General features: G+C 37.2%; 1 protein-coding gene across 2 annotated transcripts in view; it reads right to left on the bottom strand.

The window, feature by feature from the left end:
- LOC131436010 (protein anachronism) overlaps nucleotides 1-7,019 on the bottom strand; it is a 35,447-nt gene extending 28,428 nt beyond the window's left edge. For both annotated transcript variants that reach the window (XM_058604420.1, XM_058604421.1), the window contains exon 1: nucleotides 6,428-7,019. In XM_058604420.1, coding sequence (XP_058460403.1) covers nucleotides 6,428-6,744 — 317 coding nt within the window. In that variant the 5' untranslated portion in view covers nucleotides 6,745-7,019. The remainder of the gene's footprint in view (nucleotides 1-6,427) is intronic.
- Between the last annotated feature and the right edge of the window lie 11,099 nt (nucleotides 7,020-18,118).

Genomic DNA, 18,118 nt, shown 5'->3' with positions numbered 1-18,118 from the left:
GTCTACCCATACAAACATAATTATTCTGCAGCAGTGGCGTATCAAGGGGCAAGGGTGCATTCGCCCGGGGGCGGCTAATCAATCCTTCAGATCTCCAGAAATTGCAGGAAACTATTCCGGAGAAAAATAGCTATGACATTTGAGAAAATTTGTCAACGTGCATTGGAAAATTCCATGAGCATTGACAAATGCGTGCTTCGCAACACTCGTCAAGTATGAAAATACCATGCCGAGAGTCATACTTTTCGTCATAATATTGAATATATGTTCAAAATAGTAATTTGAATACAAAAAATTAAACAAAATTTTATTCGTCATTTTCATACAATAAATTTAAGTTTATTGTATTATTTACGATCTCTGAAAGTTACATTCAAATATGTTTATTTATCAAAGAATGGCATGACTTTATTAAAAATTTGATAAAAAATTTCTTTTTATTATAACTTACAGAAAAAAAGTCATTTTAATGATCGAATAGAACCATATTATCAGCACTTGAACAAAAATAGATATTGATTTTTTTACGATTTTACGAATTCTTACTCTATAGATGGTCGCGCAAGCAGATCGAAAATTAAAAACGTTTACCACCCGCACGGCCTTTTGGCTACCTGGGCAGCTATGGGCACCAGACGGCTACCAAAATTTTTTTCAGTGACGGCTGTCAAATCCAATTCGGCAAAACATAGTCGCCTATATCTTAGTCAGCCGAGCGTTTTCATATTTTCACCTTCGCTGAAAATGTCAAAGATTTCCATCTGTATGACAAACAGCTGGCAGCCACGTCTACCTCAGAAATCCTGGTGGATACGGTTGTATCGTCGAGGTCTGGTAACGCTGAGGCAGCTAGACACCAGAATGGCTGCCAGCCATATTGTGCCCGCTGGCAGCCGTTTGGCAGCCAAGCCAATGCGGGCAGTAGCCGAGATTATTTATTCTTCCAAACCCGAACCCGACCCGTACCCGATAAAAAAATAAAAATCTTTACTCGTATCCGACTCGAACCCGAAAAAAGTCACGAAACACGACTAAATTTTTCAATCCAAAGCCGATTCGTACCCGTTGAAAATGATAAAATCGGCGCCCGACAAACATATCTGGTTTCCAATATCCGACCAATATCCGTTGGGTTTCGGGTATTTATACTATTTTTACAAGGCTGCCAAGCGCACAAGACTAATATCATTTGCTTAAATGTTTCGTCTTCGACTCTGCACTGCATTTGCAGTTTATGTTAAACTGATTATACTACCTCACGGTTCAACTAAGCAGACGTTAAGTGAATTCTAGTGTTTGGCTATTTCTGTTCAAAACCTAAGTTTTTTTAAATGCTTGAGAATTCTTTTAGTCGGCTGTTCCTTGATTTCAAAAACACTAATCGAATTAACGTAAAATTTCAATAACAGAGTTAAAACGAAAGTGAAAAATTTTAGAATGTTTTTAAAATAATCTTTTTTCGATTAGTTTTCACAGAAAAACAATAATGAATTTTACTGGTGACATAATTCTACTACAATTCATAACTAAGTCGAATGATTCAATATTCTATTCGTACATAATTTTACAGTCTCCGAGTGTAATTTGCACTCGGCTATCAAGTGACGCTGTATGAAATTATATGTATCAAGCAGATATAGGCTTCTGTGGTTCAATCGATTAACTGACGTGCTTTGTGATTCTATGTTTCTCGCTTCAAGTCGCGCTGTTGCTATTTATCTTTTGTGTTTTTTTTATTTCATTCGATTTTAAGGCATGTAATTTTCCAATCACATAATTTTATAAGTTCTTGAACATAAATTTTTGTTAAAAACGACGCTCCATTTATGTGTATTTTATTAGATGTAAAATTAAAAGATTTTTTCGAACTATGTCCGTTTCTTTCGAGAACACAAAATTTTTGTTTCCTACGTCTTCTTCTTGGGCACCATTTTCGCACAAGTAACAATTTTCGAGGAACAATTATTTGGAAGGAGTGGATGAACAAAATATGTTCATCCTTTTTAAAAATCTCCCTGGAGTTGAATTGATTTTCCTATCCCTGCAAAACAAACAGTTTGCAATACTGAAGATGTGTGCCACATTGAAGCAACCAATGCTACAATGAAAGAGTGAGTTTTAGAATGAATCTTTTGCTGTTATTGAGTTTAACAGTGAATCTGCTCTGATGCGTCGAAGCTGTAATCGAACTGATTAGACTCCATATAAAAATGAGAAATTGAATTATTTCTTTTAAAAACTCTTGCATACTGTAACATTTAGTTTTCGTTCAATCGTTTTCCATACAATATATGCAATTGTCATGATTTTCAATCTAAGCTTCAGAACATTACAAATTATCATAAAGGAACAAAGTGTCGAATGAATACGTTTCATATATTATTTTTATCTCCTGCTTTCCCAACAAAATATCTTAATTTTTCATAGTGTAAATGTTCTGTTACTCTGATTTTTTGTTTGTTACACTGTTTTCTGGATTTCAACGTCTTCTCTCTATTTTTATTGAATTTTAGCTTACTTATTAACTTATCCTTCCATTTTATATTTAAATTTACCTTATTCTAATTCTTTAAAATTAGTTCCTCAAGATAATGCAAATTTTATTATAGAGTTTATCAAAAGAACACGATTTAGTACGGCTCTAAAAGTATACCGATTTATTTGGTAAATGCATATAAAGGTTTACGAGACACGACCGATCAAGGTGACATTAAAAATGCACGAGAAAACATTGCCGTTCATGCTAGATGAACGACACTTAAAATAAACCCGCCTTGCTGATGTACAAGTCGGTTGGTACTGATTCTGATTCTGTGGAAGCGGTTTTCTTAAACGCGAACACACAAATTGAAAATCAATACCGCTCATGTGAGGCGAACGGCACATGAAACAAACCCGTAGGATGTCCACTTTCCGATGCACACAAACAACCTTCTCTGTCATATTATCGAACCGCGCCGAGTGCAAGTCGGTTCGATCCTGAATACTGCTAACCGAGGAGTTGATTTATCATGGAACGAATGACAAAGCGAATATTTCACCTGCTGTGCAGAAAGGCAGACGTAGACTAAGCAAAAAATGTGACAGAGTCTTTATTCATAGACTCTATTTTGTGAAAAACGGTGGGGTAGTTTTTATGAATCATATGAAGCCTCCCTATACCGACCGAAGCCGAACTGCTACTGAATGAAATACGAGGTATGACATCTTTATGGTATACTGTGATTGGCTCGTGCAAACATAGATCAATTCAAACCGATTTTTCAGTGGTTTACTATTGAAATATTAAAACGACGTTGCGATACATGTTTAGGTTCAAGGTTTCCGAATCGGTTGGGTGTTAAATCCATCAACAAATGACTAAGTTATAGGCATTCAAAATTATGACAAGAAAAAGTTACGCGGCTAGTTTTGTATTTTTTGACACCCAATACCGGATAGTGAAGAGTAAAACGTTTTTAATGCCAAAAATGTTTGTTTAGATTGGAGTTTCGAACTATTAGCTGTAAACATACGAGCAATTTCAGAAATGGCTAATAAGTCATAAGACTTTACATACTCCGATTTTGATGAAACTTGGCATACAACATAGCAAACAAATTTAACTCAAGACTGCCTTTGCGAAAAGAAAGATGTACTTTTGCAGGCATTTTATTCAAATGTTTGTAACTTAAATACCGTTACTAGTACGAAAATGGTGTCCTGGAATAAGTTGTAGAAAATTACTCGCATAGTCTAAAAGTTTCAGGGGAGATGTGGCGTTTAGTGCGCTCATAAACCTTTTCAAGTGTTTCAAATAAAATATAACTTTTTTCGAGTTCGTAAAACTTGCTTTACAATATCCTCAAATGACGGATTTCAATTATTATGATGCTTAAGAGCATGAAAGCTACAAAATGATCGTGTTTTGTTTTGGTAATAGTGCGCAGTGGTACGCATAATTGTGTACCACTGCACACTATTACCTTGGGCACAATAAATTTTTCCGTAATACTCGAATACTAGAATTTTTAATAATACTCAGAATACTCGATGATAACGTTGTTTGGGTTGAAAAACTGTGACAGATTTTATATTTGCGTCTATCGTATTGATATGGAGAGGACCAGGAAAGGTGAAATGTTGCCGAATGAAGCCAATTCTCCTATACAGGGTCCGAGGCACATTTTCATCTCGGCGGGTATGGTAATAAGCAAAATTGTCGCATCTGGGGGACGGAAAACCCGCACGTTATCATGGAGAAGCCGATGCATCCTCAGAGAGTGACGGTTTGGTGCGGATTTTGGTCTGGCGCCATCATCGGGCCATTTTTCTTCAAAAATGAGGTAAGAGCCGCCGCCACGGTTAATGGCGAGCCATGATTAGCGATTGGTTCTTCCTGTTACTTGGAGAGGAATACTTGGACACCATTTGGTTCCAACAAGACGGCGCTACGTGCCACACAATCAACGCTACGATCGATCTTCTGCGCACAGTCAAAATTCGGATGTCGTTTGACCACCTCGGAGCTGTGATTTGACGCCGTTAGACACCGTTTTGTTCAAGTAACAATTTTCGAGTTACAACAATTACAAGTGCATGCAACAAATGCATTCGCCCTTTTCAATAATAAATCTTGTGTCGAATTGGTTTCTCTATTCGTGAAGAGTTAATGCCCTTCCATACTGAAAATGCGTTAAAAGTTTCATCGAAATCGGAAAAAGCCGATCCTGGGTTTTGACAGCTTTTCCACTGTTCAGGAGGGGGCACTCAATGAAACGATAGAGAATATCCATTATTCTACTGCATTTTCATTACTCTTCTGTAACGAAACCGAAGAAGACATCTCCCGAGACTGATTTAAAAAAGTCGACTTCCCGTTCACACGATATTTTCCGAAGTTGAACTCTGATACATCTCTCCTAATAAGGAATAAAATTAATCAGGAGACTTGTCTTAAATGCGTGAACTTGAGATACTCTGTGAATATTTAATACTCAGCTAAATATAAACATACACAGACAAGATGTTTTCTTGTTGTTTTTATTTAAAAAAATATGAAATCAGATTTTTTTATACATATTAGAGGTTTACGCGATTCCTTGTACATCTCATAAAATAAAAAAGATTCGTGTCGATACAATCGGTAGTTTCTTTTATCGTGTTTCGAAAAACAATGTTAAAAGTACGACTTTGAAACTTTGAAATTATTTTCCTAAACAACATGCCATACGATTAAAACAATAAATAAAAAATCGATTTTTTATAGAGTTCTCCTCTAAATTCCCAGAATTGTTCATACCAAATGGAATAAAATGAAATCATAAAAAAAAATCCATTAATAAACCGTGCAAATAAAATGCGTGGGATTTAAAAAATCCGCACAAAAAGTCGTGTTTCTTTGAAACTATCCGAGACCAAAACTATAATTTTTTTTAACCTTGAACGGTGTTCTGAAATTTTCTAATTTTTATTAAGTAATATCTTTCATGCCAACTGCAGCAGTTCGAATGTGGAGAAGCGAAACGTTTCAATGAAGTTTGGGTTACTATTCGAAATATTAAAGTTCAATTGGTAATTGAAATTTATTACCCAGCAATTTTAAATTTTGTTCTGCGAGCTTTCTATTTTTTTTTGTTAATTTCAAAGGTTTTCAAATCTTTTGGGTTTTCTAGTATGTCAGCGGGATGATGAAATTTCACCCACAAAGGTAATTATAGATAATAATAAAGTAAGAAAATGCACTTTCAATTGTGTTTGATTGTAAGTTGGTTATAAAACTTGGTTATTTCCTTACGCTGACCATAGTTGATTTGACACTAAAGCAGGAACCAATCGAATAAAATTGTAAAAAAATTAGCTACTATTTGAACAAAATTCTGTTTGATTATCATTAGAACTAAATCCAGATTGGTTTTATTTTATCATTCGAACACGACCGCCGGGTGCAACCGCCCCAGAATTGGCGCATCAAACCGGCATTCAATTTACATACAATTCACGCTGCATGTCGTGTTTTCTCTCCTCCCACTGTCGAAGTGTTGCTGCTGGTGCTCAAATCTGACCATTCTTGCAAGTGGAAAACGACAACCCGGCAAATCCTAGCACTCGGAAACGCATCTTTGCCGAACGCGCGCTAGTGCGACAAACACAAAAAAAAAACCCCGATGTCACCACAGGAATTAACATTCCGCGCTATATCATCTCCTGCCTGCGAAATGATGCACGCTTCTTGTGTGCATTTTCATTGTATCAAATCGAGCGCGATGGTTCTAAAAATACCGGAAAACACGAACAATTTCTTTTTGGGTAGTTATTGCTGGTCCATTTGTTAAAATTTCAAAGCACATCGAAACGAAAAAAATCAATCGCAGCCACATCGATGCGTCGGCCAATTAGAATCGGATTGAGAAATAATTGAAAGAAAAAAAAACAAGAGAGTACTTACTCCTTGCGATTCTGCACGTGGCTGGAGATGTTCGACTCGGTGGCACTCTGCTTGATGGCCATCGGTGCCCCGGCGCGTTGCATGTTCTTTTTAGCGGCAGCCGCGCGTAGAAGCTGCTGCTGCAATTTGACCGCCGTTATGTTTATCTGATTCTGCATCAGATCGACCCGTTCGCTCTCGGTCAGGTTATCGAAATCGATCACCTTCGACTCGGGAACCAACATTTCGTCCACGGTATCGTACGAATTGAACGGGGCACCGGTGACACTGAAAATGTGCCACAAACTCGTCACCACAAACAGTAATAATGTCTTCATTTTGGTCACCCACTGTAGTGTTCCTTCTAATGACACTAAACCGATGCAGCAATGAAAAGTTACAAATCAATCACTTTAGTTTCTAGAACGAACGGTAACAAAAAACTGTTCTCACTTCGCCTAAAACACCTCACTTTACAAACAAAACGAAGCAAACTCAGACTAACGTTCTTGATCACCGGAGGAAATCTTCCTAGAACTTGGAAAAGCTTTCCCCGCCAAAGGAAGAAATTGAGAGAGTTCTACTGTTGCTGCTGCTGGACACTTGCGTTGTCAAGAGCTATGTACGAAATGATTTCTGCTAAAGGAGGTATTATATTTATACGGGAGCCAGAGCAGAGCCGACCAACACACACTCCCAGAGGGCTGAAAACACAGGCAAAAGACTCTGTGTCCGCCCGTTCACGGCGCGCGGCTTATGAATATGGTATTTCTTATGATACGATACAAAGGTGTGTTTCAAACTGCAAAAATATGTATGAAAAACGTCGTACCGAGCTTTTACGCCACTACCGGAGAAAGAGAGAAAATGCTAACTGTGTAAGGTACACATGTGCCGGTCGAGAATTTTCAGATACCGTCAGGACAACCGGTATCGGAAGGTGCTAGAGTTTTCCCTTCGGCAATAGCAGAACTGGAACGTCTCGGTTCCGGAAGTGAATCAAACTTGTTTGAACACGAACTTAAATTCGAAGAAAATTAAATTTTATTTTATTGTTAGGATAGCTTCCAATTAACATGTTAACAGAGAAGTTTTCTATGATTTTTATATACTAAACTGCCTTTTCTCGCATATCTTTCCAGTGTGGATTGTCGCCATTTTTGATTTTATCAACATGGAACAAGGAACTGAAATTCGAGTAAATTACTAAGATAAAAATATTTTGTAAATTAACATCAATTTTCATTAACAAATTTGAAGTAGGCTGTTGAATTGAGTTTGTTCTGCTACTTACAAATCTTCATCTTTCAATATATTTTGCAAGCAAAACTAAGTGCTTTTTTTTAATTGGAAAATCAATGCGTTCACATTTAATTTTACATCGATCATGGTATTAAATAAGATTCTCGATTTAACTTTCGACTATTTCATAGTACTATCGATAGTTTCAGATGTTTTTGTGGTGTCGTTTGTACGGCAATACATTTGTTCGTTTTGGTATTCAAAACTCTACAGAATGGTATAGTGGTTTACAGTGTAATCTTATTTTTTATTTTTATAAATCGTGATTGTTCTCAAAAACTTAAATTTTTTTCGCGGTGTTGGTTGGCCAAGTTATATATTTAGCGTAGAGTAATGTGCACTTTAATATTCGTGACATGTTTTTTGAACGAAATTAAATATTAAGCTTAATCGATGATGATAAGAAAAAGTATACATTAGCAATAAGCAATAAAACTAAATCAAAACGATAAACAAATAGAAATAAAGTATTTGTCTATTGCTTTTTAGTGGTAATGTATATAAAATTAGAATCATTACAAATTTTAAATTTTTGTTAAAAAATTGTGATTCCAATATTGTATGAATAAATTGCCATAAAAGTTTTAACATTAAACATTAAAAATTGCTACCGATTGACCCCAAAGAAAATTCGTCCTTTGGCATAGAATACGCTGCAGATGTAGGTCTCTCTGAAAAGATCAGACCTCTCTCCAAGGCGAGTGCATGAGCTGATTCTAAGAAGCGTCATGGTCGAAAACGTCGTTTGATCTTTGAAGGAGAGAAAAATAAAACCAAGCATAAGATAGCAGCGAGAGTTGTGAAAAGTTCACGAATGCTGCCAAAAATATGTCAAAAATAGCTCAAATAACTAAAAAGTAAATAGTGGAGTTTTTTTAGTAGTTCGGTACGCTAAGAATCGGCTGCGAAGTCTGTTGAAACAGAAGATCAAATTCCACAAAAAAATAAATTTAGAGTCTAAATTTAGAATCTGAAAAACTGGAATCATCTTTATCTCGGTCACGAATTGACGTACAAATAAGGTTAATACATCAAAACAAAGATAATTCACTGTGCTTTTAGGAAAAAAAATCAATGCAATTATTTTCTCTTTTGTTTCTTATGGAAATTCACACTTTCTTCTAAACTCTTCCTATTAAACGCTCACATTTTGGTCATTTTTCCCAATTTTCTCCGACTCCCGTTTTGTTATTGTCCAAAATCTCTCGTAGGCCGGAACTGCGGGCAGTAGCGTGGATTCATGTTTTTATCGATGAAATCTACGTTATTATAGCGGTACCACTAGACGACTTCCCGTCTGGAGTGGCAACTCGCCAAATCTGCCAAAAACTTCCCGGGGTCTTTATGGGCTTTAATGGAAGGTAGTACACGGTACTTCCTTGTACAGTGCGGTACTTCCTTTGTTTATTTTTTTATTTTTTATTTTTGTTTATTTTTTGGGAGCAAGGAAACGCCCAATCTAGATGAAATTTGGCAATCTCTCTCTCCAGCAGGCATAAAACCTCCTCATCTTTCGTATCAACAGATTACAATGATCCAACAGATACAATAAGGCTCAACACTAACAATAAAAACTAATAATTAAAACTAATACCTATGCTTCAACTGACGGAGAAAAAGGGATAAGTAAATGGATGATGAAGGTAGGTGGAGGGGGTGGAAAGTAAGCGTGGTCAAACAACGGGGTTAGAATCGGCATGTAGATCTAATTAGTAATCGAAAAGATGGTGGAAGACGGAGGAAAGAAGGAAGTGCGAGCGGATTAGTATTTGCAAGCGAATCTGATTAGTTTCCAATAGAAATAAAGAAGACGAAGAAAATGGGAAGGAATGCGAAAGGGTTAGTATCATCGAGCGAATCTGATTAGTTTCCAACGGTGATGGGAGAAATTTTTGTACTTTTGTTCAACCATCACTAGGTTGAACAAAAATACAAACGGTTACAGACAAATCCTGATCGAAAGTTAATCTGACAAGTGGCAATGAAACAATCGTTTGATCATATTTCGGGATAGATGAAAGTCGAAAACATTGGAGCAGCTATTGGGTGTCCTGCACATACTGGAAAATGGTTCATTGTAACCATAATTTGTTCGTGCAATGCGTAAACTCAAGAAACGATGAAAGCGTAGATTACGTCGATGAATGTCCAGATTAATCAATTACAGAAGTTCGGGACAATCGATACGTGATTGTAATAAATCAACAACAAAAACGGCTTTGGAGACATTCCTATGAACAGATAACAGATCCAGGTCAATAAGCTTACAACGATCTTTGTAGCTAGGAAGATTAGTGGGATCCCTCCAAGGTAAATTGCGCAGAGCGAATCTAACAAATTTACGCTGGATAGTTTCGATGCGTGCAATGTCGATTTGATATTGAGGTGCCCAGACAACAGCTGCATATTCTAGCATCGAACGGATAAGAGCACAATATAATGCCTTAAGACAGTATACATTAGTAAAGCTCTTGGTAACACAAAAGACGAAACCCAAGAGCTTGGAGGCCTTCGAAATCACATAATCGATGTGACTTTTAAAGTCCAGCTTGGAATCAAGAATGATACCCAAATCTTTCACGGAAGATTCACGTTTCAGTATATTGTGCGAGATGCTATAGTCGTAGGTAATCAGTGAGTGTTTACGAGTAAACGACAAAACGGAACACTTCGAGGCATTCAAAACCATTCTATTATCCTGACACCAGTTTGTGAATAACTGTAACTGCAAATATATAGTGTCTTCTTGACATTTATCTAAATAAAATAGCTTGAAGTCGTCTGCGAAGGATAGTTTGTGCCATTTCAATATGAAGTTGAGATCATTAAGGTAGAGTGAAAATAAGAATGGACCTAAGACTGCCTTGAGGGACTCCAGAGTTGACTGCGAAAGGCACTGTAATGAAGTCTCCGATCTTCACAGACATTTCGCGACCAATTAGATACGACTCGAGCCAATTTAGCAATGATCCATTGAAACCAAGTCTATTGAGTTTTGCTACTGCTATTTGGTGGTTTATTTTGTCAAAGGTTGCAGAGAAATCGTTCTGCTTGGTCGATAAAAAAGGTATCCTATTCGCAAACGAATTCTTCGAACGGTATTGCGAGAGGTAAAGTATTTTTGTGCGATTTCAATATCTGATAGTCCATGGTTTGCTCTGACGGTTCCCAACAACTTCTGGTTCAGCTTGCGATCATATGTCCTACGCTTACCTTGAGTCCCGTTCTTTCGTTCCCTGAAACGTTGATTTGGCGATTTTCAATGTTTTTGCGATGTTTATTGTTGAATTATCAAAATGGGTGTGCAGATTTTTTTCTTTCGTCTCGGCTTCCATCTGGAAAAACTTTTAAGTCACTGCACGAAACACCGTAAAATTTATACCATATAATGTAGGCGCCTAGGTAAACAAACCGCTGTAAAACAATTCTTTCAGTGGTCACTTTCCGTATCGCTGTAAAACAATAAGCGATTCCGGATTCTAACTAAACAGAAGTGTATAATACCAAGGCTTTGATTTTAGATCTTGTTTTAACTACACACTTAGTAAAAATCGTGTAAATGTACGTCTTTCTAGATTCACATAAAATGAGCGTCGTAATCCACTTAAATTTACGATTCAAAACAGGCAAAGATAAGTCATATAACCAATTACACAGTTCAAGGTTCGAGAGTAGTTAAGGATCAAGAGTAAACCAAGTTAACATTTGTTGGTAATTTGTGTATTACGTACATTTTATTTGGTACGAATGTCATAGATCTGTGTATTCATATATGCAGTGCACCGAGTTTATCAAAGTGGATTGCACGATTGAGATTCAAACAATCTTTTTGACAATAATTCATTCTCAAATGAATGTTAAGCCTGACATCTTGGATGAAATATCAGTTTTGATCAATTTTTCACCAACGTTTGATGGAAAATTGCTTACATTCTATGAATGTAGCTTTTAATTCCCTAATCAAAAGTTAGCAACACTGCTTCAATGCATTTGTATTAGATTGTGCTACACAAAATAAACAAAACTAAATATTTTCTGTAACATATGCAGTTTGCCGGAAAAATAAATAGTTTTACAACATTCCATATCCGTTGCCTTTCGCGTGTTAAATTCAAGGTTCCTTTTTTGCCGGATTACTAATAGAAGGTACGTAAATCTTTATATCTGCAATAATTTCTGCAAGAGGAAATCCATATAGGAATGTGTTTTTTGCTAATCAAATGTGTCAGTGGAAGTAAGCTGAAACTGAAATAATTTTTCTCGAGCAATTTTAAGGTAAACGGAAGAGTTTTAGACTAAGATTTTCGCTTTTCTTGAATTGCAATTTTAAGCAGTATGAACCGATTGGTTTGTTTTTTAACCATATGGAAAACTTATTGAGTAAAATCAGAAAAAGAAGCGCTGGAATTTGTTTTTACGCACACATTGTTGGCATTACTCATACGCTTGCAAAGAGCCTTGTTCCTTAATGTAACACTATTTTTACTCAAACTCTATTCTCTGACGATAAAAGCCTATTGACCACAGGTAGACATCTTCAAGTGATCTGTAGTTGCCTACAAATAAGCTTACATATTTTCAGTGATTACTTTACTAAACAGAAAATTTTTCGCTGATTTAGTACAAATAAGTTGAACAGACAGATATAGTGACTAAATGTAATGTCACATAGTATAATGGGCAAATTCCGACAATTTTCGAAGCAATCTTATTATCTCACTAATACCTTCTAACTAATACAAAAGTTAGTATAACCTCTTCCGTTTATTTCACAATATAAATAGATTTAAAATTTTTCCTGAAAAATAATAGAAATGCGGAAGCAAATGATGTCCTGATGGTAATAACCAGATCATATAAATATTAGGACTAAAAACTCATTACGTTTGACTGAACAACAACTTGGAATTAATCCATATTGCAATAAATAATACAGAAAAAATATTTTTACAGATCGAATCTCATGTCTACAAAACCCTACAATGAAAATTATTGGATTGGAATGAAACTTAAGTTGGGTATTAGTTACATTTTAGTTCATTTATGAGTGAGGTAAATGTTTTCATGTTGGAAATTATGCTGATACGAAGGAAAACTTTTCAGTTACCTATTTAATCGTAAAAAATTGGTTTCTATAATTAATTTAACAAGAAAAGATTTCTATGTTCCTCAAAATGTAGCGCTCCGTATATCTAGGACATGTATACCGATCAGAAGGTCCTGATAAGTTGGAATTCTCTGAAACTATTCTTAGACTATTCATAGAACAGCATGACATAGTAATAAAAGTGTTTGGGAATTCTCACGCATCTAAACTGCCAATCGGAGCCACTGAACACGAAACACGTAATTGATACCAAATTGCCGAATTACGCGGTTGTATGTTGCGTCTAGACCCGTCTACACACCAGAACCGGCTATTGTGGCTAGACTAGACTAGACGACCGGTCTACGAAAACAGGAAACAGCGAATATTTCATCGTTAGACTAGCCAATTGGGCCAATTCTGACCATGCTCTAACTGCCCCATGTTTATCTTCGTTCGGAAGCGAAGACGCTCCCCTTATCCTAGAAACGACAGGTGGGGGCTGTCTAGCCAAGGCAGAGATGCTTCGTTCAAAGAGTCCTAACAGACAAATAGAATTGAAACTGGTTAAACGCACTTTTGTCTGCTTCGCACTGTGAGATATTGTCCTTTGATTTCAAGACAAAGTGCAATATGTTGAAGTGTTATAGCTTATCATGAACTTTAAAAAAAGCAATAATTTATTAAAATTTGTACTTTTTCACAAAACAATTAGTCACGTCTTGTATTTACCTATCATCAAGAACCAAGCCAATCATATTTCGTCAAATAAACTTTTATTTTATTATATCAACATATTTTTTTACTAAATCTCATAGTTGTCTCCTTTTCAGAGGAGGAAGATGTCTATGAAAGGATTCTTTGTCTCCTTCTATTAAGTGTACATCGAAACAGATAAAACTGAATCGAAAATTTTACGCCACATACTTTCCATCCTTGGTTGAGCCCCTCCTGCTAAGCACTTATCGCTTTGTCGTTTGACGTATTCACCACCAGTCAAATTCTGTTACCTTACATGTCAGTCGAGTTGATTCAGTAATAGCCGTTCAACCGAGAAGGTTGTGTATAGAAGCGTACAGTTTAATAACGCTGGTTAGTTTACACGCGTTAAATACGACAACGGTTGAACTACAGGTAGAGACCTGTTGGCAACAGCCGTTAAAACGTAAAATCGTGCTGCATAAGAGAGCCCTAGTGCTGGGCCAAGCTGGTGAAGGAAACAACAAAGGGCGTTTCCCAAGCTCTACCCAGGCCACAATATATAGCCACAAGTGCTGAGCAGGAGAGTGCAAAGGCACATTGAAGAAGAAGAGTGCAAAGGCACACAGAAGCAGGAGAGTGCAAAGGCACACTGGTGCGAAGGCACTTCGGTGCAGAAGCATATCGGTGCGGAGCACAAGGAAGAAGGAGACAAGACAACTCGGTCTTTCCACTGCCATACAACACGCAGGTATACACCGGTGACCTGCGCTGGTTGCAGCTGGCGAAGACAAAAGTAAATCGGAAATCGAGTGGTGCTGGATGTCAGGTAGCAGTAGCATCACATCCAACAATCAGCATCCAACAAGAACATCTAGAGCAACGAGGATCTACACGGCAGTGCAACGGAGATAGACAACAATTTCAAGGTAGAAGTTTTTTCTTTTCCTTTTGATTGAGTACTGTGTAGTGTTGGTTTCAGTTTGATTAAAAATTTTAATGTGATGGATGAATCCATGGACGTAAATCCTAGCATGAATCCTATACCCCCACGAACGAAAAAATATCAGGAGAGCTCTTCTGGGCCTTGGATAGTCTTTTTTAGACGTATATCAAAGCCATTAAACATTTACCAAATTTCTAAAGGTTTGACATCACGATTCTCTTCAATCAAAGAGATCATAAAAGTAAATAACGATAAAATTCGTGTTGTGGTAAATAATTTGAAACACGCGAATGATATTGTCTCTTCGGAACATTTCAATAAAGAGTATAAAGTTTACATACCCTCCAAAGATGTCGAAATTGACGGTGTTGTTACCGAAGCGAGTCTTTCGGTAGATGATTTACTCAAGCATGGTGTTGGTCGTTTCAAGAACTCTATGCTTGAGGGTGTGAAAATACTGGAGTGCAAACAACTGTACTCAGTAGTTTATGAAGAGGGAAAAAAAGTTTATCGCCCATCAGACTCGTTTCGAGTGACATTTGCCGGATCTGCGTTGCCGTCCCATGTCTATGTCGATAAAATTCGCCTCCCTGTTCGGCTTTTTGTTCCAAATGTAATGAATTGTACGAACTGCAAAAAATTCGGACACACAGCTACTTACTGTAGCAATAAACCAAAATGTATTAAGTGTGAAGGACCTCATAAAGATAATGATTGCAACAAGGAAATTAAAAAATGTATTTATTGTGGGGAAAGTCCTCATGAGGATATTTCAGTATGCACTGCATTTAAAGTGCACAAAGACAGGAAACAGAGGACTCTGACTCTGACGAAAATAGTGAAGGTAATTCGTTTATCACTACCCAAGGGTCAGTTAAGAGAAAGAAGTCTTCTTCCAAATTACCAAAAAAGACACCTAAAGTTTCATCTTCAAAAAAAGATCCTCGTGTTAAACAAAAAAAGTCAAAACCAAAGACTGTGCCTCCTGGTTTGTCAAATTCACAAACCAATCCAGGATCTAGCACAGAAAAAGGTAATAATCCTGTGGGCTCCATTTCACAGCCACCAACAGGATTACTGAAGTTTTCGGAAATTGTTGAATGGATTTTCTCAGCATTCAATATATCTGAACCCTTAAAGACCCTCATAATGGCATTCCTTCCAATAGCTAGAAATTTTTTGAAGCAGTTATCAGCTCAATGGCCAATTGTCTCAGGTTTTGTATCTTTTGATGGATAATTTATCACCCGCCGCAAATGATACAATCACTGTCCTGCAGTGGAATTGTCGAAGCATCATGCCAAAACTTGATTCATTTAAAATTTTATTGCATAGTCAAAAATGTGATGTATTTGCTTTATGTGAAACATGGCTTACTTCAAACATAGCTTTAAATTTTAATGATTTTAACATTATACGTCTCGATAGAGACTCTCCGTATGGTGGAGTGCTTTTGGGAATTAAGAAATGCTGTTCCTTTTATAGATTAAACATCCCTTCAACTTCTAGTATAGAAGTTGTTGCTTGCCAAATAAACATTAAAGGCAAAGATATTTGCATAGCTTCGGTTTATATTCCTCCAAAAGCACAAGTTGGACAGCGAGAGCTTAATGAAATGGTTGAAGCCCTTCCTGCTCCACGATTGATTCTGGGGGATTTAAATTCGCACGGAATGATGTGGGGTTCCGTTTACAATGATAGCAGATCATCTTTAATACAAAACATTTGTGACAATTTTAGCATGACGATATTAAATATGGGTAGCATGACACGGATCCCAAGACCTCCTGCACGCCCAAGTGCATTAGATCTATCTCTTTGCTCAACATCAATTCGACTAGATTGCACCTGGAAAATATTGCCTGATTTACACGGTAGCGATCATTTACCAATCATCATCTCAATTAGCTGTAACAAATGTATTGCTAATTCAGCTAGTATTCCATATGATTTGACAAAAAATATCGACTGGATTAAATACCAAAGTAGAATCTCTAGTATTTTGAATTCAATGGAAGAGCTCCCCCCACTTGAAGAATATGACTTCCTCGTTTGTTCGATTCTGGAGGCCGCAGAACAATCCCAAACTAAACGCTTTCCTGGGCCAACGACTAACAGAAGGCCTCCCAACCCCTGGTGGGACAAAGAGTGCTCAGAGGCTAAACTCGCAAAACAAAATGCTTGCAAGACGTTTCTAAAACGGGGAGGAGGAACTCCTCAGAATTTTGAAAAACTTATGGTTTTAGAAACCAAGTACAAGAGCATACTTCGAGCCAAAAAATGTAGCTATTGGAGAAATTTTGTCAAAGGTTTGTCAAGAGAAACCTCAATGAGCACTCTTTGGAATACGGCCAGACGAATGAGGAATCGTAACGTGGGCAATGAGAGTGATGAATACTCGAACCGATGGATATTTGACTTTGCTAGGAAAGTTTGCCCAGATTCTGTTCCTACGCAGAGCATTATACGGGAATCTCCTCCAAATAATGGTTTTATTAATAACCCATTTTCAATGATGGAATTTTCTATAGCACTCTTGTCTTGTAACAATAACGCCCCTGGGTTGGACAGAATTAAATTCAACTTGGTGAAGAATCTGCCCGACCTCGCAAAAAGACGTTTGTTGGAATTGTTCAACAAGTTTCTTGAGCAAAATATTGTTCCACCTGACTGGAGACAAGTGAAAGTTATCGCCATTCAAAAGCCGGGGAAACCAGCTTCCAATCACAACTCATATAGACCCATTGCGATGTTGTCCTGCATCAGAAAATTGTTCGAAAAAATTATTCTACGACGTCTCGACACTTGGGTCGAGACGAACGGTTTGTTGTCAGATACTCAGTTTGGCTTCCGTAGAAATAAAGGGACGAATGATTGCCTTGCATTACTTTCGTCTGACATCCAAATTGCCTTCGCTCAAAAGCAACAAATGGCATCTGTATTTTTAGACATTAAAGGAGCATTTGATTCAGTTTCCATTGATGTTCTTTCAGACAAGCTCCACCAACATGGACTTCCAGCGGTTATAAATAATTATTTGCACAACCTTTTGTCAGAGAAGTGCATGTATTTTTCACATGGCGATTTGGTAACATTCAGAATTAGCTACATGGGTCTCCCGCAAGGCTCATGCCTCAGTCCGCTCCTCTATAATTTTTACGTGAATGACATTGACAGCTGTCTAGTAACCCCATGTACACTAAGACAATTGGCAGATGATGGCGTGGTTTCAGTTACTGGGCCCAAAGCTATTGATCTGCATAAACCATTGCAAGATACCTTAGATAACTTGTCCGTTTGGGCTGTTCATCTTGGTATCGAATTCTCTGCGGAGAAAACAGAGTTAGTCGTCTTTTCAAGAAAGCATGATCCCGCGCAGCTTCAGCTCCATATGATGGGAAGAATGATCCAACAGGTTTTAACTTTTAAATACCTCGGGGTGTGGTTCGATTCCAAATACACGTGGGGAGGACACATTAGGTACCTGATAACGAAATGCCAACAAAGAGTAAATTTTCTTCGAACAATAACAGGATCTTGGTGGGGTTCTCATCCGCAAGATCTAATAAAATTGTATCAAACAACGATACTTTCAGTGATGGAATATGGATGCGTTTGTTTTCGTTCCGCTGCAAACTCTCATATTATCAAACTTGAGCGAATTCAGTACCGTTGTTTG

This window comes from Malaya genurostris, chromosome 3, assembly GCF_030247185.1.
Source record: "Malaya genurostris strain Urasoe2022 chromosome 3, Malgen_1.1, whole genome shotgun sequence".
Taxonomy (NCBI): domain Eukaryota; kingdom Metazoa; phylum Arthropoda; class Insecta; order Diptera; family Culicidae; genus Malaya; species Malaya genurostris.
The sequence above is the reverse complement of the archived record's forward strand: the minus strand, read 5'-3'. Positions and strand labels throughout refer to the sequence as shown.